We start from the raw sequence: 20,987 nt of genomic DNA on the forward strand, positions 1-20,987 counted from the left end.
TATAGTATGTTTAACGTATAATAAATTAAATATGTCTTACTTTTAATGCGACTTCTGGTGCTGCATGGTTTTGCTGATGGCCTTGTAGTCTGGTTCATACGTGGTGAGGTTGAGCTTCATGCAGGCGTTGAGGCTTCCATCAGTTAAACGTGAGCGCAGGTTGGTCTTAATGTTCCTCATATGCGAGAATGACTGCTCACATGCATATGTAGAGCCAAACATGGTCAATACGGCAATACTCACACGCTGCATTGTGTGGTATGTCACAGGAAGCTCGTTCCAAGTTTTAAGAATCAGCTGGTCTTCAGGTTGAAGATTTTTAATTTCTGTCCACTTGTGTTCCCTCGCCAGCTCTGCTCGCTGTCGCGCAAGACTTTCCAACTCTCCATTAAGTGACTTGAACTTACTCATCCACATGTCTGATGCCTTCAGGTCAGCAACTTCCAGCTCAAAGTCTCCGATAGAGACCCCGGGGATGCATGTCAGGTCGATTTTGTCCACTGCACACTCATGTGGATGAGTGATGAACTTGAAAAGACCAGTGCGCGCACGAAATTCTCCAAAACGTGCTTTGAATGACTGCAGGAGATTGAACGTAAAGCCAGCTAGCTGCTGGAGATCCAGATGTTGAGTGGAGTCACTTGCTAAGCATGCATCTCTAAATTGTTGCAGTCTTTCAAAGTGCAGAAGACGACCTGTTTCAATGTCCCTGAGGAAGACTTCCAGCTTGCTTTCAAATGCAAACACTGCTTGTTGAAGGGATGAGATTGTATTTCCAATACCTTGCATTTTCACATTGAGCTGGTTCAGATGGCCAGTTATGTCCACGAGATAGTGAAACTGCAGGAGCCAGTCAGTGTTGTCTAGCTCAGGATGCTTGACGCCTTTCATTTCAAGAAAAGTCCGGATTTCACTCAGGCAAGCTGCAAAACGGCTGAGCACCTTCCCCCTTGACAACCAACGCACGTTGCTGTGTAAAAGCAGACCGGGATAATGATTCCCAACTTCTTCTAACAGAGCTTTAAACTGGCGATCATTTAAAGCTCGGGCAACAATAAAGTTGACCGCTCGAATGACCAGAGACATCACCTCGCCAAGCTCCTGGCCACACGTCTGAGCGCAAAGCGCCTCCTGGTGCAGGATGCAATGAAAACTTAGGATGGCTCTCTTTTCATGTTCACGGAGAAGCGCTACAAATCCTTTGTTCTTCCCCAACATACAGGGTGCACCATCAGTACAGACAGAAATAAGTTTATCCATCGGTAGTTTTTTTTCTTTAGCAAACTCCATGAAAGACATGAATAAATCCTCTCCTCTTGTTGTCCCTTTCATTGGCAAAACAGCCAAGCTTTCCTCACGCAGTGTGTCACCTGCAGCATACCTGGCAATGATACTGCACTGAGATAGATGGCTAACGTCTGTTGACTCATCTAACGCGAGAGAAAAGTATGTCCCGGCGTTTATGTCCTTAATTTGTGTTTCCTCGACTTGATTTGCCATCATGATGCTACGATCGTGCACAGTTCTTGCTGACAGGGGCATGTCTTTTATTCGTTTGATTATCTTGTCTTTATTTGGGAAGTCATCAAACAGTTCATTGGCCACATCAAGCATGAATGTTTTGGCATACTCGCCATCTGTGAATGACTTTCCATTCCTTACTATTGCCAAAGCCCCCGCAAAGCTAGCGGAATTCCCGTCACCTTGCTTGGTCCACACACGTAGTTGCTGCTGACTCGTCTGCACTCTCCGCTGTAGCTCCTCGCATGCCCTTTTCCTGCCGTCCCCCGCTGGAGATTTCGATGCAAATGAAGCATGGTGCGTATCGAAGTGCCGCTTTATATTTGACCGTTTCATCGATGCAATTTTATCATTGCATATTAGACATACCGCAGATCCTGCTCTCTCCACAAATGCAAATTCCTCTGTCCACGCAGCCTGGAATGCACGGTAATCATCGTCTTTTTTTCTTTTCGCCATCTTTTCCGTTACAAGGGTTGAAGCGGATAAACTAGTTGGCTATCTGATAAAATTGATTTCTTCACCTTTACAATGACCCGGACATGCTCGCGAGCCATTGGTTCCCGACCCGACCCACGGGTGAACCGTGAAATTCATCTTCAAAACTAATTTCTGTTTACTTTAAAATGACACAGTATTATTAAGAAATATCACAAGGATTTTAAAATCAGTTCCAAACTGATTTTTAAAAAAAATTATTTTTTTTTCAACTCAAAATTGTCTGGGAGCCATATGCCGTCACCGGAAGAGCCATATATGGCTCGCGAGCCATAGGTTCCCGACCACTGTGTTAGACTATTTGGTCCATATAGTGGCCCTGTATTTGAACAAGGGAGGATTTGACACTAATGAATTCTCCCCTGAGGCAATCCCAATTTGACTATGTCTCACATACTGCAGAAATTAATAGAATAGGGAACGGTTCAAACAAGAAAAAAAAAAACATTAGCAATTAGGGCTGGGCGATATGGACTAAAAGTCATATCTTGATATTTTTTAGCTGAATGGCGATACTCGATATATATCGATATTTTTTCTGTGACGTAATTGGGGTTTTCCCCAAAGCATTATAGCATATTAGATTTTTTTTCCAGAAGCAAACCCTTTAAAAAACAAACAAACAGTCAGTTATAAGTTTAAGCCATATGCCAAATGTCACACAGGCACCTTTATTAACAGAGGTCACTCTGCAAAATATCAAAATGTATAAAACAAATTGAACAAAAAACTGTCATATATGAAATAAAAATGCTCCTTGTATAAAATAAAAAAATCCCTTGCCTGCATGACAAAAATATACAGTGATTAATTCAAAAATACAACACTGTTATAATTTAACAGTAACAATAAACACTTTTCCACTGAGGTTTACAGTTCTGTAAATAATACAACATGCCAACAGAACCTTAAGTGCATCTCTTTGTGCAAATCTCAACAAACGTGTAAACAGGGCATTCTTTCTTTGTGCACATTTCAAATAAAATATGTATGCTCCCCTGTATGATCTTGCGGAAAGTAGCTGGTCTGAAGACAGGCACTTTTCATCTCCCAGTCCGTCTCCATGTTCTCGCTGAGTGTGAGAGTGGGGGGGGGGGGTGCTTCGGCTTGCGCTCACAGAGTTACGGAGGTGGAGCTGCAGAAAGGTTGTGTGTGTACTGTAGGGACACAACGGGGAGAGGAGGAGAAATAGGTGCGAGCTTGCAGCCCATGTATTGTCATTTTAACGCAAACTTAACTATCGATACAAGCGATATTGTCCCGTGTTATATCTCATTTAGAAATATTTCGATATATATTAAAATATCGAGATATCGCCCAGCCCTAACTATTCTGGTATCATAAGATATAGATCAGATACGGGCAAGTTCTTCATTTGGAAATGAACTGGCTAAGAAGGACAGCCGAAAGAGCGAGGAAGGTTGAAGGCAGAGGACAGTGGGATAGCAAAAGAGAATTTATTCTAGCTGTTGCAGGAAATGTCGTTGGTCTAGGCAATGTGTGGAGGTTCCCGTACCTCTGCTACAAGAATGGAGGAGGTAAATAAATTGCATACTTTGGGAAAAGATTGGTGCATTCCATTGGAGAGGATATATTAGGTTTATGGTCCATTCATTTGAGATAATTATAGACATATCACAATTTTTCAATAACTGTGGGCAAATATGTCTTGGTGTGCTTTTGTCTCCAGGAGCCTTTCTGGTGCCATATAGTTTGATGGCCATTGTTTTTGGGATACCTCTGTTCTTGTTGGAGACTGTGATTGGTCAGTACACCCAGGAAGGACTGGTCACATGCTGGAGGAAAATGTGTCCACTGGCACAAGGTAAGCAATCTGATATGTGACAGTATTGGTGTAGTCAGTCAGTAAAAATACCTTAATTCACAGTAATATACATGAAACCATAGTAAAGCAACAAATAGTGTTGTTTTTTTTTAACTGAAAGTCGAGCTGAAATCAGTTTAAACAGCATGACTCAAGTTCTGAATAAGCCGAAGAAGTTTGAACATTTATTTTACTAATTGATTACCTAAACAAGTGAATGATGGCTTCATTGTTTTATTTTTAGGAATTGGATATGGACACCTGCTGATTAAACTTTATGACTTCACCTTTATTGTAATCCAAGCATGGGCTCTTTTCTACCTGATCTTCTCCTTCAGTTCTCAACTCCCCTGGGCGAGCTGTGGAAACATCTGGAACACAGGTAATACCAAGTCCAGGGCAGTAGCTCTCAATTCAGTCCTCTAGGGACCCACAGTATTGCTGTTCTTCTTGCCAGCTAAATAGTTACAGGGGTAGCAAATGTAACATAAATACATACATGAGTTTGTAGCTTGTAATACTGATTTGCCGTAAGACAAGATTCTCTGGCAGAATGTGACTTGGAAGGAAGTGAGTAAAAATTAAACTCACAATTTCTTTTAATGCAGGGTAATAAGTGTAAAACAATTGATTCAATAGAATTTCAGGGAATTTCTCAGAATGGTTAAAAAAGTTTCAATGGTGACATTCATGAAATCTTAAATTCTTAAAAATGCACTTTCGGTGCCAGATATTTTAGCTGTACGAACTCTTTATTTTCAATCATTAACATGAATTGTTTAAATATATCCCAATCTACATCACCTGATTGGGGAGGGGTAGTTAGACCTGGCACAGCAGGTTAATATCATTTATTAACAGGCAGAACAAGAAACCAGCATGGGGGCATCCGGGTAGCGTGGTGGTCTATTTCATTGCCTACCAACACGGGGATCTCCGGTTCGAATCCACGTGTTACATCTGGATTGGTTGGGCGTCCCTACAGACACAATTGGCCGTGTCTGCAGGTGGGAAGCTGGATGTGGGTATGTGTTCTGGTTGCTGCACTAGCACCTCCTCTGGTCAGTCGGGGTGCCTGTTTGGGGGGGAGGGGGAATAGTGTGATCCTCCCATGCACCACATCCCCCTGGTGAAACTCTTCACTGTCAGGTGAAAAGAAGTGGCTGGTGACTCCACAGAGGTGGTGGAGGAATGACCGGGATGGCTCAGAAGAGGGGGGTAATTGGCCAGATACAATTGGGAGGGAAGGGGGGGGTAAAAAATAAGAAACCAGCAGCATTGGAAGTACCGAAGACCAGAGTTGCAAAGCTCTGAACTAGGGTGGTGGTTCTCAGTCATGTGCCTTTGAGGACCGTGTGTATGCACATTTTCTTTGCAGCCAAACACTACATCAGCATATTTCACTGACTAACACACATTCAATGGGACGGAGTAGGACTAATCAGTGAAATCTGCTGGTGTAGTGTTGGGTTAGAAAGGATACCTGCATACCGTTGGGTCTCTGTCACATGACTGAGTACCACTGAACTAGGCTGTTAACTGTTTGAGAGGCCGATAATGAATTAAGATGTCTAACTCAGCAGCACCTGGTGCTTTCTGACACAGGGGAAGTACAGTTGTCAGTTATCTAATGGCAAGAATTTGATAACTGACAATTGTATTCAAATCTATTCTCACGCAGTTTTAAATCTAGCTTGTCTACCTGTGTGCAAATTCTGCCCTTTCTTTCTGCATGAAGTTGGCCATCATAGGGCCTCTTTTAACCAAATATTACACACATTTGATTCAGTCATGGTGGTGAGAGGGGACTTTGAAAAAATCTTATATATTTTGAGTCCAATAAGTCTGGAAAACCATGGTGACACTTTCTTATGAAATAAGACAACTCTGGAAAATGTTGACCTGTTTTACCAATTACACTTAAACAGTCTATTTAATTAATAGGTTACTGAGGTCATTTTTTCCCCAAATAAATAAATAAAACATAACTACACACTCATTTGCCTGCCAGACTAATCTAAATCACGAGATTATTAATTTGATTACACAAGTTTTAGTTTACTCTTTTCCATGTCTTGGAAAACTCTGCAAAAGTAAGTAAAATGATTTACTACATCTACCTCGTGTTATCATTTTGCAAAGGTATGTACATAGTCTGTAATTCACCATATTGAATGAAACGCCTGTTGATATTGTCCAAATTCCAATCCCGCTATGGCCGGGCTGTTACAACTGGGAGGGTTTGGAATGGAAAAGCGGACACAATTTAGGCGAGTCAACACAGGCTCTTTTATTTATAACTGTCCGTTTCGCTCTGTGCACTCTCTATATGGCCAGTACGCTCAGGTGCTGGAGCCGTTTGTAGCCTCGCTGTCTCTATCTCTGCTGGAGAGCGCCGTCTGGCTCTTCCTGTCCGTCTCCTTGTCTCTGCGGCTCTGTGGCTTGCCTGTGTCAGTGTCCATGTTTGTTTCAGTCCACCCAGGGCCCAGCTTTACTGTGGTCTAAAAGCATAGGCTGTCAGTTAAGCACACCTGAGGTTGCCCACTACCACATACCACAACCGCCTGACTTAGGCTGAGGCTACATCCAGCTAACAGCTAACCCCCTCCCTCCTTCCCCCCCTTCGCGAGAGAGGAAATCAGTCCCGACCATCTGTATCCTTGGTCTATGGACCACCTTGAACTTAAATGACTGTAACGCCAGATACCAATGGATGATCTGCATGTTGAAATCTTTCGTGCAGTCGAGCCACTGGAGTGAGGCATGGTCCGAACAGAGGATGAATTAACGCCCCAGGAGATAGAGGCAGAGGTTGCCGACCACCCATCTGATGGCCAGGAACTCCTTTTCCATGGTGCTGTACTTCCGCTCTCTCTCAGCCAGCTTGTGGCTTATACACAGCACCAGGCGATCGACTCCTTCCGCTCCCTGGGACAAAACGGCCCCCAGCCCTCTGTCCGACACATCCGTCTCTAAGAGAAAAGGGAGAAAGAAGTTAGGAGTCTGAGCAGCGGTTCCCGAAAGAGGGCATGTTTAACCCTCTCGAACGCTAACTGACACTGCTCTGTCCACTGGATTGGATCTGAGGCAGCCTTTTGGGTGAGGTTGGTCAGGGGACTGGTTAGCTCTGCAAAGGCAGGGATGAACCATCTATAATAGCCAGCCAGTCCCAAGAATGACCTCACCTGCTTTTTCGTCTCAGGCTTAGGGCTGGCTGCAATTGCTGTGGTCTTATCTATCTGGGGGCGCACCAGCCCTCAGCCTAAGTGGTACCCCAAATACTGTATCTCCCACCACCCAACCGTATACTTCGGGTTGGCCATGAGCCCCGACTGTTACGGGGACTCGAGCACCACCACCTGCTGCATATGCTGGTCCCAGCTACTACTGTGGATGATAACATCATCCAAGTAGGCAGCAGCATAGGCAGCGTGTGGCTGCAGCACCATGTCCGTGAAGCTGGCTGGAGCTCCGAACAACCCACACATAAATGTCACGAACTGGTATAAACCATCCGGCATAGGCAAAGTTGCCCCCCCCCCCTTAGACTCTGGCAACAAGGGAATCTGTCAGTAGCCCTTGGTTAAATCCAGTGTCGTAAAAAAGCGAGCAGAGCCAAGCTGGTCCAGGAGTTCATCGACCCATGGCATAGCATCAAATCTGGATACATTATTCACCTTGCAAGAGTCTACACAGAACCGCAGACCCATCAGACTTACGCACAAGACTGGGGCTACACCAGTCACTGCTAGACTCCTCTATTCCTCCCATTTCCAAAATGGCCTTGACTTCTGCTTGAACAGATTGTTTTTTTTTTTGTTCGGGCAGTTAGTACAAACATGAACGCACTGTAACACCCGGAGATGTCACTATGTGGTGCTGTAGGAGGTTTGTGTGTCCTGGCAGCGGGAGAACACATCAGCAAAGTGCTGTTGCAACGCGGCAACCTTGGCTTTCTGGCGGGACGAGAGTTGGTTGTCACAATGGAAGGAGGCCGTATTATTTGATTTATTGTACCACCGGCTCCAACTCATCTCTCTCTGATACCACCGTGGCCAGAGAAACAGGGACCACCTCTCTCCGTGCTTTTAGGAGGTTGAGATGGTAAATCTGTGTTGCACCTCCCCTGTCATTATACACGGCATCATAGCTGACATCCCCCCCCCTTGCTGTGTGACCACGAAGGGTCCTTACCACTTGGCGAGTAATTTGGAGCTGGACGTTGGAAGTAATACGAGGACTTTCTTTCCCAGTGTAAATTGATGTAGTTGTGCTCCTCTGCTCTAGAGGCACTACTGATGCTCCTCCGATACATGTGGAGTCGCCAGCTGCTTTTTTCACCTGACAGTGAGTTTTGTCAGGGGGACGTGGCATGTGGGAGGATCACGCTATTCTCCCCAGTTTTCCCTCCTTCCTGAACAGATGCCCCGAGAGACCAGAGGAGGCACTAGTACAGCAACCAGGACACATACCCACATCCGGCTTCCCACCCGAAGACATAGTCCATTGTGTCTGTAGGGATGCCCGACCAAGCCGGAGGTAACACGGCTAACATGGCCAATAAATTTGAGCAGTTATTTGGCTGAGTGTTTTATCGTAGCCAAGGTGACCTGCCATGGCATTGTGATGGGCTGCTTGGAAGATCAGTTCCCGGCGGCCTTTTCATACTAACAATTGCGTGGTTTCTTGCCTGGTTTGATTATCGTGACTCACTCAGTATAACTGGTGTCTAATAAGTGGTGTGAGCACGACGTTTGGGTGCACCTGTTGACCATTGATGGTCATCACACGGTCAAAGGCGAAGCACAATTGTGTCATCACAAGTCAGCTTGATGGGGAAATCTTCCACTGAGTGGATCACCAGAGGCATTGTCGACTCGATTCCCCTCGCCTGACTCGGATGAGCTGATTTAGCACCACGCACCACTCACACCACCCTGGCTGTCGCTCTCGTGGCCTCGCTGTCTCCCTAACCACTTAATCAAACCCCAGCCAATCCAAGCCTAATAAAAAGTGGCTGCGACAGGTAGGAACTAACTGCAGCCTGGACTTTATGCTTTCCCCCCCGATATCTTATTTTAATGGCCACCACCGGATATTCTTGAATATCCTCGTGCACACACTGAATTTCAACCCATAATGCCTGTGCCAGTGCCCCGGGCCGAACCAGGCTTTTGTTGATTAGCGTCTGCATGCAGCCTGTATCCATCAACGCCTGATATAGTCCCCCTTGCTTATGTAGCGGTATGCTGTATCTCCCACCTGGACCGGGCGGGGGGGATAGCGAGCCAAGAACCGGGACATCCTACCCCATCATCATTAACGGACACTCCTTCTGCTAATGGCCCAATTTTTCGCACCGCCAGCACTCCTGGCCTGATGTTCAACGCTTCCCCTGTGGGTTCTGGAAAGTTGGGCCCTGTGGACTAGGGAAGAGGGAGGAGTTAGTACGGGGGATGAGGTGTGGGGGGTATATTTTCTCGTGTGTGTGTGTGTGTGTGTGTGCGCACGCGCACGTGCTACAGTCTGCTCTCCTCCTCAGGGCTGGGATGGGGTGAATTGCTGGCTCGCTGTGTCAGTCCCGGGGAGGAAGGTGAGGTGGTCCTCCGCTAGGACGATAGCTTTGGCCAGGCGAGGAATTGCACCAGTTCCACTTGCTGGATGATGTTGTCACTGTCTTCTGGGCCTGGCTGCAGCCAACGTCTCACCGCATGGAGGAGCTGCTGTGCTAGAATGTAGGGACGACCGGTGTCATCCAGGCTGAGCATCCTGAACCGGCAGCGATGTCTTTCCAGCATGAGCCCCGCTTCGTCCGGGACGGCTCACCGAATTGCGTAGTAATCCCCCGTGAGGACGCAGGTAGGCTGTGCGTGGTGGATTGCACCTCCCCCGTGAGCAGGGAAGCATGCTCACAGTGCATTCCTCCTCCATCCACCCATACGCTGACACCATCCTCTCAAAGATATCCAGAAACTTTCCGGAGTTGTTGATGGTTGTCATCTTCGGGAGGGTGACCTCAATGAGATGGTGAACTGGCCAGACCACCCCTGCGGGCAGCCGGAGGGGAGTGCAGCAGCTCCCTCAGGAGAGCCTGATCCTGAGCGGCCAGTTCCCACAGGGCTTGCATCTGCCGGCGCTGCATGCAGGCCTGGCAGGGCCATCTTAACAGCATTATAGGCCCCTGGGCAAAGCAGTGCACTGGGGCCCCTACCTACACACCTACACAACCACTCACCGTGATACTAAATCAGAGGCGAATGCCAATGTCCACTTGTTATCATAAAAATTAACATTAATATTGTTCATTATCTTTAGTAAAACACATGCTAAATATGCATTTTCCAATAACTAATATTTATAGTTTAGTATGGTTTAGTATTTATTTATTGACAGCAAGTCACAACATACATATATTAGCATGGGGCCCCGGGCAACTGCCCAGTGTGCCCATGTGTTAAGATGGCCCTGAGGTCTGGCTCTCCTGGAGCTCGCCCTAGTGGAGATTCTGTTGGCTGATTTATCTGCTGGTCCATTTGCACCTGGACGGGCCACAACTGTGGCAGGGCTGTTGACACTGGAAGTGTTCCGAATGGAAAAGTGGACACAGTTTAGGCAATTCAACTCAGGCTCATTATTTATAATGTCTCTGACTGTCCGTCTTGCTCTGTGCACTCTCCATATGGCCGGTACACTCAGGTGCCGGTTGTACCCTCATTCTCTCTCTGCTGGAGAGCGGCATCTGCTCTTCCTGTCCATCTCCCTGTCTCTGGCTCTGTGGCTCGCTTCTGTTGGAGTCAATGTTTGTATCAGTCTAGCCAGTACCCAGATAGTACCCAGATAGTATCCAGATATAAACGGATAAGTTCAAAACTAGCACGTTCAATGCATTCATGCAAAACTCTGTGTGTGCGCGTGCGCGTGTTTATGCATGTGTGGGTGCGTGTGTGTGTGGTTTATGTGGCTATGTTTAAGTATGTCTTCCTCATGCTCAGGACAAGATAATCTCCAAAGCCAGCCCCCCGATCCTGACCGTGCACAGGTCTCTGACTGGCCATAACACACACACACACACACACACGCACACACACACACACACACACACACACACACACACACACACACACACACACACACACACACACACACACACACACACACACACACACACACACACACACACAGCGCTTGTTCCATTTGCGTACAGCAAAAGAACGCTCCTCTCCCACACACTATTTAATCCAAATATAGGCTAATTAAGAGGGTAGCCCCACCACCAAAATTCAGTCATATTAGAGACAGGCTATCATTCCCAAATCCCAACTTTAATGCTTTGAAGTTGTCCATGGAAAATTTATAACAAACTCATTATTTAATGATCTGAACATACATCAGATTTACATGGAAAAAAAAAACATAATGGGATCTTAAACAGCCCCAAACATAGGTGGTGTGTATGTAAACCTCTTTTCTAGTCTGGACTTCAATTCCCGAACATGCTCGCGCAGGTTCCCCTGCGCCAGCTGTGCTATATGGCATCCATCATCATGCGCTCCGAGGGCCGACAGAGCGGCAGCAGCTACGGGAGCCAATGGAATTGGACTTCACCTTGACCCAGAGCCCAGGACAATTGACCTGGTGTTCCCCCAGTGTCAGCGGCCCTGTGTCTACCTCTATCCATATGCTTGATTAATAATGCGGTTGCGTCTGTCAGCTGTGTGTGTGTGTGAATATGTGGCCACTGTGCCAGGCTATGTGATGCTGTTAATATTTGTCTTGGTGTGTGTAACATGACCTCTGATGATGTATAAGCCTCGAATGATTAAACTGTGGTGCATTCAAGCAAGTGTAGTTGTAATGGCTTATTTTGGTTAACATATTCATTTCATAACCTATTAAGTATGATTGGTCTTGGACAGGTTAGGACCACCTGATTTTCTCTGTGCCCACCCACACTGTGATTTCTGCCTACACTACAGGTCCAGATGAACTAATTCAACTTTTTGTGAACAATAAAAAAAACAAAAAAAACCCCACATAAGACAGGGACATCTTTTATTAATACTTAATAATATAGTAATTTCTCTAACTGCTGTAATTATTCTTGTGACATCTGTTTTTTTTTAACAGCTAATTGTATCGATCATCAGATGTGGCAGTCACGAAATCTGACTACCAACTGGACCATGTTGACAAATGCCTCCTCCTCTGCTACTGAGTTTTGGGAGTAAGTCAAGATTTTCTTCTCAATGTGGAGTTGAAAATTGCAAAACACTTTGCTGTTTGGACAGTGAAATATCAACAAGTGCTTTTTTTCTTTTCTTTTTTTTAATAAATGAACCTGAGCTATTAATGTGGTATCTGGTTTAATTGTTTTTTAATTGAGCCGTCTTGAAAATGAAGATTGACCTCTTTAGATGTTTATCACAGTCATAAGTCACAATACATCTCTCCTCACCTCAGACGCCGGGTGCTGTCAATATCTGGAGGAATTGAGGAACTGGGCAGCATAAGATGGGAGCTGGCCTTGTGTCTGCTGGCTTGCTGGGTGTTCTGTTACTTCAGTATCTGGAAAGGTGTCAGATCCTCAGGAAAGGTCCTGTGGTAACATTTTATCAAAAAGGAATAAACTAGTAGTACATAGAAATCTGCAACATCATCTGCAACACAGTCTCATCAGTTTCCATTAATAATCTCCAATAATTCAGGCATTATTACATAGCCTAATCTTCCCTACGCTTCCATTTAGGTGGTGTATTTCACAGCTACTTTCCCCTATGTAATGCTTTTGATCCTACTGGTGAGGGGGTTGACTCTACCTGGAGCTTGGGAGGGGATTTGCTTCTACCTGTATCCAGACTTGGACCGTCTGGCTTACCCCAAGGTGCACTATGCTATTACTTCTACTAAAGAATAAACATATACTTCACAATTCCCAAAACAAAGCTACACAAAATCAACCCAACACTTTTGTTGGCAGTCTTTTTTCCCCCCCTGATATATCTTTTTCATGTAGGGGTGTGCTTTACATTTTATATCTAAGGCATTTGGCTGATTGTCCTCCTTAAACAATGCTTACAAAGAGTGCAACAATAGAATTGGCTAAACTGACAAAACTCACTAAAATTACAAGGAACATATAGGAAAGGTAGGCGGCACGGTGGTGCAGTGGTTAGCACAGTCGCCTCACAGCAAGAAGGTCCTGGGTTCGAGTCCTGGGGGTAGTCCAACCTTGGGAGTCATCCCGGGTCGTCCTCTGTGTGGAGTTTGCATGTTCCCCCCGTGTCTGCGTGGGTTTCCTCCGGGTGCTCTGGTTTCCTCCCACAGTCCGAAGACATTTAAGTCAGGTGAATCGGCCGTACTAAATTGTCCCTAGGTATGTGTGTGTGTGTGTGTGTGTGTGTGTGTGTGTGTGTGTGTGTGTGTGTGTGTGTGTGTGTGTGTGTGTGTGTGTTGACCCTGGCGGCCTGTCCAGGGTGTCTCCCCGCCTGCCACCAAATGACTGCAGGGATAGGCTCCAGCATCCCCGTGACTCTGAGAGCAGGATAAGTGGTTCAGATAATGGATAGATATAGGAAAGGTGTCCACTGAGGAGTAGGTTCAGCTTCAACTGTTACTAACCAACCCCCCAAAAAACTACAAACAAAATTTAGATAAAAAATGGCCCTCATCCTCTGGCTTGGTGGGGCGTGTGGGTATGTGTCCTGGTGCTGGAACTGGGGGGAATAGCGAGATCCTCCCACGTGCTATGAGCCCCCTGGTGAAACTCCTCACTGTCAGGTGAAAAGAAGCAGCTGGCGACTCCACATGTATTGGAGGAGGCATGTGGTAGTCTGCAGCCCTCCCCGGATCTCGGCAGAGGGGGTGGAGCAGCGACCGGTACAGCTTGGAAGAATGGAATAATTGGAGAGAAAAGCGGGGAGGGGGGGGTACCCCCCCCAAGAAAAAAAAAACAAAACCAAAAAGATTGTTGCAGAGTGTATGGATGCTTTTCTTTTCATTAAGACAGAAAATCCCACAATCAGCCTAATCTGACAAAAGACATTTATACCACATTCTAGTTATTTCTAGACATTTCTATATTTCCCTTTAAATTCCACCCTGCTGCTGTTAAGAGACTTCTGTAGTTATTTCACTTTAGGAAGTAATACTTACAGCTTAATGTTGGTGATGCCTTGTTTTTGTGACTGTGCAGGTCTGGATGGAGGCAGGATCTCAAGTATTTTTCTCCTATAGCTTGGCAGCAGGAACTCTTATTGTCTTGGGCAGCTATAATGAGCACACGAACAACTGTTACAAGTAAGAATAAAGTGTTCTTTCTGATTTGTTCTGGCCCTGTTTTTATTTTATTTTTTATTTTTTTGTGAAGAGAGACTTTATTCTCAGGGCTGTCTGATTTCCATACTGTAGAAAATGGCTGTATGTAAAGAGTATACTGTAAGTGGAAATCAGTAGAACACAAAGAAATAAATACAATTTTTAAACTTACTTTGGTTTATTAAACTTCAATAGCCCATGGCGGCAATCGCTGATTTACTATACATACAAACAATAAACAGCTACTTACAATTTCAAGAACTTTGTAAACCACATCACTGTCTTTTTCTCTGAGAAACTTTTATCGCTGTTATGTGACTTTTTAGGGACACCTTTTGGCTGTGTCTGCTCAACAGTGGTACAAGTTTTACTGCTGGATTTGTGGTCTTCTCAGTACTTGGATTCATGTCTCAGAAACAACGTGTTCCTATTGACATGGTGGTTGAGTCAGGTATAGTCAACAGTCATGCCAACTTTGTTTGGTGGAAAAGCCTTAATTTTCTCACATATTTCCAATTATGTTCCAAAACGCAGGTCCTGGTTTGGCGTTCATAGCATACCCTCAGGCAACAGCCACGATGCCTTTTCCTCAATTCTGGACTGTTTGCTTTTTCATCATGCTTATTCTACTGAGCGTTGACACACAAGTAATGTTTTTTTATCGCTCATCAAATGTTTATTCAGTCTTTTAACTGCATTACACTCACTCCTGTTTACTAATGTCATTTTTTTCTAGTTTGTGATAGTTGAATGTTTTATCGCATCGGTGTGTGACCTGTTTCCTAAGCTGTTCCGTACACCAGGACGACATGAGCTATTTGTCCTTGTCATCTGTTTATTCTCTTACCTCTTACAGTTGCCTCTGGTTTCTGAGGTGAGCAAAACATTATCATGAAATAACATTTGCTAACTTGTCAAAAAATTTAAAATGGCTTCTCTTATTAAACCGTTCTCTCCTGCATGATGTAGGGAGGACTCTACATATTCCAACTAATTGATTTTTATGGATGTAATCGAGCTTGCCTGGATTTCATGGCTTTGTTTGAATGTTTGGCTGTGGGTTGGATTTTCGGTAAGCAAAAAGCATTTAGTTTTTTTTTTTTAATTGTAGCCCCTTTTGCACTATCTGATCTTAATAACTGCCTGCTGTTGTTCTTTGGGCTGTGAGGTTTTGAAATTAGGAGGTAAAAATATTTAAGTATTGCTCACATTCAAACAAGGATAAATGCTTTCAATTGCATCATGCTGGTCACACTGTTTAGAGCAACCAAATCTGACCAAAATGTTCTGAAATTCCCTCTGCCCCCCCCCCCTTTCATTCACAACCCAACATACTAGGGCTCACATTCTGGATATGAATAGAATACCTAAATTGAACATTTTAAAGTAATTCAATTCAATTCAATTTTATTGTCATTAAAAACAATGTGCAGGCACATGTTAAAAATGAAATGAGGGCTGTGGCTTCACCAATCAGTGCAAGACAGACACAGACAGACACAGCAAACACAATATAAGATATACACACATGAAGACCAAAGCTAAAAATAAGTTAAAAGAGCTGGAGTACAAAATATTTAAAAATATCTACAGACATTCAGTGGGTAGCCAGGTTCAGGTGGGCAACAGCTTGTGGAAAGAAGCTGTTTTTGAGCCTGGTAGTGCGGGCTCTGAGGCTCCTGTAGCGCCTCCCAGAGCGCAGGGGGGGAGAACAGTCCATGGTTGGGGTGGGTGGGATCTCTGCTGATGCTGAGACCCCTTCGAAGGCAGCGTTTGTGATAAGTGTCTTTTATGGCTGGGAGCTGGGTACCGGTGATATGCTGGGCTGCCTTGACGATCCGCTGCAGAGCTTTCTGGTCTACTGAGGTGCATTTGTCGTACCACACTGAGATGCAGATGGTCAGGATGCTCTCTATGGTGCAGTGGTAGAAGTTGGTGAGAATTTTGGGGGGTAGACGGGCACTCCTCAGCCTCCTCAGGAAATGCAGGCGTTGTTGGGCCTTTTTCACAAGGGCCTGGGTGTTTAATGTCCACGAAAGGTCCTCGCTGATGTGGACTCCAAGGAATTTAAAGCTGGAAACACGCTCCACTTCCACCCCATTGATGTGTATGGGGGAGTGGCTGCAGCTTCTAGACCTCCTGAAGTCCACAATCAGCTCCTTTGTCTTCTGCACATTAAGGACAAGATTGTTGGTAGTACACCATGATGTGAGGTGCTCAATCTCATCTCTGTAGGCCATCTCATCATTGTTGGTGATACGGCCAATGACTGTGGTGTCATCTGCAAACTTAACTATTACATTTGAAGGGTGAGTTGGCAGGCAGTCGTGGGTAAAGAGGGAGAAAAGGAGGGGGCTCAGAACACAGCCTTGAGGGGCACCTGTGCTGAGGGTCGTAAAGTTGAGAATGTGCTAATGAATAGGACTAATGAACAATTTTAATCACCTCTAGGGCTTAATCGTTTTTATAACATCATTGAAGGAATGACAGGACAGCGACCAAGTGTTTTCTTCAAACTGTGCTGGAGGTATTTAATTCCTCTTTGGTCACTGGTAAGTCAGCCACGTTTTCAGACTGAAGATGGTGGGGGAAATATGTGTCCTTACACTGCACTCCAACATTTACAAAATAACAAAGATTGGCCCAACAGAACACCCCCTGCAACCCAAAAAAGATCCCAAACTTGGTTGGGCGTCCCTACAGACACAACTGGCCGTGTCTGCAGGTGGGAAGCCGGATGTGGGTATGTGTCCTGGTCGCTGCACTAGCGCCTCCTCTGGTTGGTCGGGGCGCCTGCTTGGGGGGTTGGGGGGAATGGGGGGGAATAGCATGATCCTCCTGTACGCTACGTCCCCCTGGTAAAAATACTCAATGTCAGATGAAAAGAAGCAGCTGGCAACTCCACATGTATTGGAGGAGACGTGGTAGTCTGCAGCCCTCCCCGGATCGGCAGAGGGGGTGGAGCAGCGACCGGGACGGCTCGGAAGAATGGGGTAATTGGCCAAGTACAATTGAGAGGAAAAGAAGGAGGGACATTTTAAAAAAATAATTAAAAAAAAAAGCAAAAAAAACCATTTTCTCACACAAGCTTGAAATGTGATACACACATGTAGCCCATCTGAACATTTCTGATGCTTGGAGCATTAGATTTGTCTCCTTTCTGCTAATTTGAATGACCTTTTTTTCCAGTCCATAGCCATTATCGCAATAAAGGGGTCCACATCATCATTTGTAGGTGATGATATGTTTACTTTTGTCTTGCTTTTACGTTGTCTTCATTCATCTCATCCGATGTAGTTACAGAGTTTCTCTGGAGTTAGCAGTTGAAAAGTATTTAAAAGTATGATTTACTATCTAATAAATGATCCAGGCTGCTACACAAGGGCCAGTTAATTGAAAGACACAGACAAACATGAGTTGAGGGAGGAACTAACTGATTCTCCACACCTTTTGCAGGGTTCTTTTATACTGTATCTGGTGGATTACAAACAGCTAAGCACTGACAATTCATATGTTTATCCTGACTGGGTACATACACTGGGATGGATGATGGTACTTTCCTCTGTTATAATGGTGCCTCTATGGGGGATTGGACAAATTTTCTTTGGAACAGGCCCCCTAAGACAGGTCAGTAAAACATGTTCTAGTTATACGAGATATAGGGCTGGGTATTGTTAAAAAAATTTGTATCGATACCGGTATCGATACCTTCACTTTGGTACCAGTTCCTGAGCAATATGTTTTTACTATCAATTTTATAAAATCAATTTTAACAAAAAGAAAGTCACATTATACGTCATGGTACAAATCTTTAGTTTTATTTTTCAGCTCCTTGGCATTTTAACACACTCAAAGCAGTTTTACAACATAAAACATATAAACCTATTTACCACAATGTGGTTTAACTTAACGTTGTCTGTTTCAAATCTTGGGTTTCATGTTTCAGCATCTTGGCATTTTTCCACTCAAAGCAGTTTTACAACAAAAAATAAACCTATTTCCCACAACTTTAAGTTGTCTGTTAACATAATATTGATCAGTCACTATCAATCTTAATGCAGTTCAGCTTTTAATTTAGCTAGCTATCTATAGCCATGAACTAAAGCTACACACAGATGATATCTAATGTTACACGGGCCCCAATTTAAGTCACCAAACCTATTACAGTAATGTTAACTTTTGTAAACAACCATGTACAAGTTGGCCAAATGTTTATGTTTGCTAAATGTTACCTGCTAAAATTCCAGTCATTATAGCACCATACTCGGTAACCTCGGATGAGGGGGAATCCGGTGGTGGAAATTTTGAAGGAGGCTCTAATGTAAGGGGGACCTGAACGCCGAGAGGAAGACAGCTGCGGTCCGTTCTTCAAATTGTAATTTCCCTCTTAACACCACGGCGGATTTGAAATTCACTCTCACTCATCTCATGTGGACCCATGCACACCACACATTCAGGGATACCCTCTCCTCCAGAACAATGACAACAAATGACCACGGGTCTTCACATTACAGCTGGCCACAGTTTTAATGAAAGATTACCTAGTCTTGTTCATCCGCTAATCAGCTGTTTTACCGGTATAGTTTTCCTGCAAGACATGCAGTTTCCACTGAAAGAGAAGGCGACCGGATCCCTTGTATTTCTTAAACGTTGATGCAATCGCAAATTAGACTCCTTCAAGATCATCAAACAACAGATGGCGCATTTAGGAATTTAGAGCTGGTGGGAGAAAAAAGACTTGTTTTCCGTGGACCTGCGCTTCGATGCCGGACATCAAAGGACACATTTGTTTAGTCACATTCAAAACATGTCATACCCCTGTTATGCCGATGATCTACTACTACTTCTACTTTCGGCTGCTCCCGTTTGGGGTCGCCACAGCGGATCATCCGTTTCCATTTCTTCTTGTCCTCTGCATCTTCCTTTGTCACACCAGCATGTGCTCTCTCACCACATCCATAAACCTCCTCTTTGGCCTTCCTCTTTTCCTCTCCCCCTGGCAGCTCCATATTCAGCATCCTTCTCCCAATATACCCAGCATCTCTCCTTCACACATGTCCAAGCCATCTCAATCTTGCCTCCCTTGCTTTGTCTCCACACCGTCCAACCTGAGCTGTCCCTCTAATATAATCGTTCCTAATCCTGTCCTCCTTTGTCACTCCAATGAAAATCTTAGCATCTTCAACTCTGCCACCTCCAGCTCCACCTCTTGTCTTTTCGTCAGTGCCACTGTCTCCAAACCACAAAACATAGCTGGTCTCACAACCGTCTCATAAAACTTCCCTTTAACTCTTTAACTGTTATGCTGATGATACTCAGACCTATTTCTTTGCCAAATCCAATAACCTGAATCCACTGTCCTCCCTCCATGATTGCTTAGCTGCCACCAAAGACTAGATGTCCCTTAATTTCTTCCATCTAAACCCTGACAAAACTGAAGTTCTGTTCCCACCCACACTGTGATTTCTGCCTACGCCAGAGTTGCACACACTGATCCACACAGAGTTGCTAGACACACCGTCTACTTTCGTTTGTTCATTTTCTACTTTCATTTTGGGTCTTTTTATGCATGCAATTTCTCTACCTCTCTCACTCTCTCTTGCCTGCGCGGCTGCGGCCCGGGCAACCTTTCTCTCACAAACATATTTACACACACACACACACACACACACACACACACACACACACACACACACACACACGCAACCTCCCTTTGTTCTTTTGCACAATTCCCTCACCGCGTGCAAAAATGCACACAGACACACACACACTATTTAGACAGCCTTGCTACCTCATATTACCTTTTGTGCCACGATCATTACATTGGTGCTCATCATTGATTGTACCTGATCAGTATTAGTTAATTAGTGTTCATCCGTATTAGTTGATATTTAATTGATATTTTTGATAATTGGTTTTCACTGAAATAAGCTGTTGTCCTGTCTGTTTTGTGACAGTACTCATTGATGCCATCCTTTGCCAGTTAAAAGTACTCCAACCGGTGCTACATTGATTATTCCATCAATTTTAGTAATTTGATTACAAAATATTAACACCAAAATTAGTGGTTAATAATTTTATGAGACTGATTCTATGGGACTGGTTTAATGAGACTGGTTTAATTATTCTGTCACTTTTAGTAGTTTAGTTATAAAATATTAAACACCAGAATTAATGGTTAATATATGTATTTATGAGACTGATTTGATAACCCTGTTGCACCCATACTAAACATGCTCTTTTCCCACCCAGCGTTTGTCCATCCTGTGTCAGCCTATTGAAGATCCAGCCTGGATGAAGGGACGATTTGGAGAGGTTGAGACCAATGTGGAATTGATGTCCAAATCGTAGTTTATCGCGCTCCAGGATAAAGTTATCCACTGTATTAGCAGCTATAGTTGTATTGTTAGATCACTTGCTATGCCAGGTTTGACTTTCTGTGGTGTTTTCTTCTTGTTTAGATTTTAAATATGCATTGGAGCTTTCAGTATGTTTTTAAGTCTAAGGTGGACTCTTTAAATAACCTAAAAGGTAGAGTGTGGTGTTGACCTCACATTAAGTTTTTGATTTTTCCTTTTGGCCCATCACTAAGGATACTTATTTTTGTATTTGACGGGAAAATACGTTTCAATCAATCAAGTTACATTTTTTATAGCGCTTTTCTAGCTGCAACAGCCACTCAAAGCGTTTCTATTGTTAACATAGGCCCTCATCCCGAACAACTGGTGGAGACAGAACTGGTCAGGATTTAGTAAATTGCTCAATGATCCATTAGCGAGGCACATACTAACTGTGTTGGTGATCGAACGTACAACCTCAAGTTTTTAAT

At 44.4% G+C, this 20,987-nt stretch overlaps 1 protein-coding gene across 1 annotated transcript; it reads left to right on the top strand.

The window, feature by feature from the left end:
* The first annotated feature begins 3,400 nt into the window (after positions 1-3,400).
* Positions 3,401-20,509, top strand: LOC130124393 (sodium- and chloride-dependent GABA transporter 3-like). The gene is made up of 14 exons (XM_056293850.1): positions 3,401-3,557; positions 3,710-3,844; positions 4,089-4,226; positions 11,972-12,068; positions 12,305-12,437; positions 12,591-12,725; positions 14,037-14,140; positions 14,485-14,609; positions 14,693-14,805; positions 14,895-15,032; positions 15,128-15,230; positions 16,610-16,710; positions 17,615-17,785; positions 20,411-20,509. Exons 1-14 carry the CDS (start codon positions 3,401-3,403, stop codon positions 20,507-20,509), a joined length of 1,749 nt encoding a protein of 582 aa, XP_056149825.1.
* The last annotated feature ends 478 nt before the right edge of the window (positions 20,510-20,987 follow it).

This window comes from Lampris incognitus, chromosome 14, assembly GCF_029633865.1.
Source record: "Lampris incognitus isolate fLamInc1 chromosome 14, fLamInc1.hap2, whole genome shotgun sequence".
Taxonomy (NCBI): domain Eukaryota; kingdom Metazoa; phylum Chordata; class Actinopteri; order Lampriformes; family Lampridae; genus Lampris; species Lampris incognitus.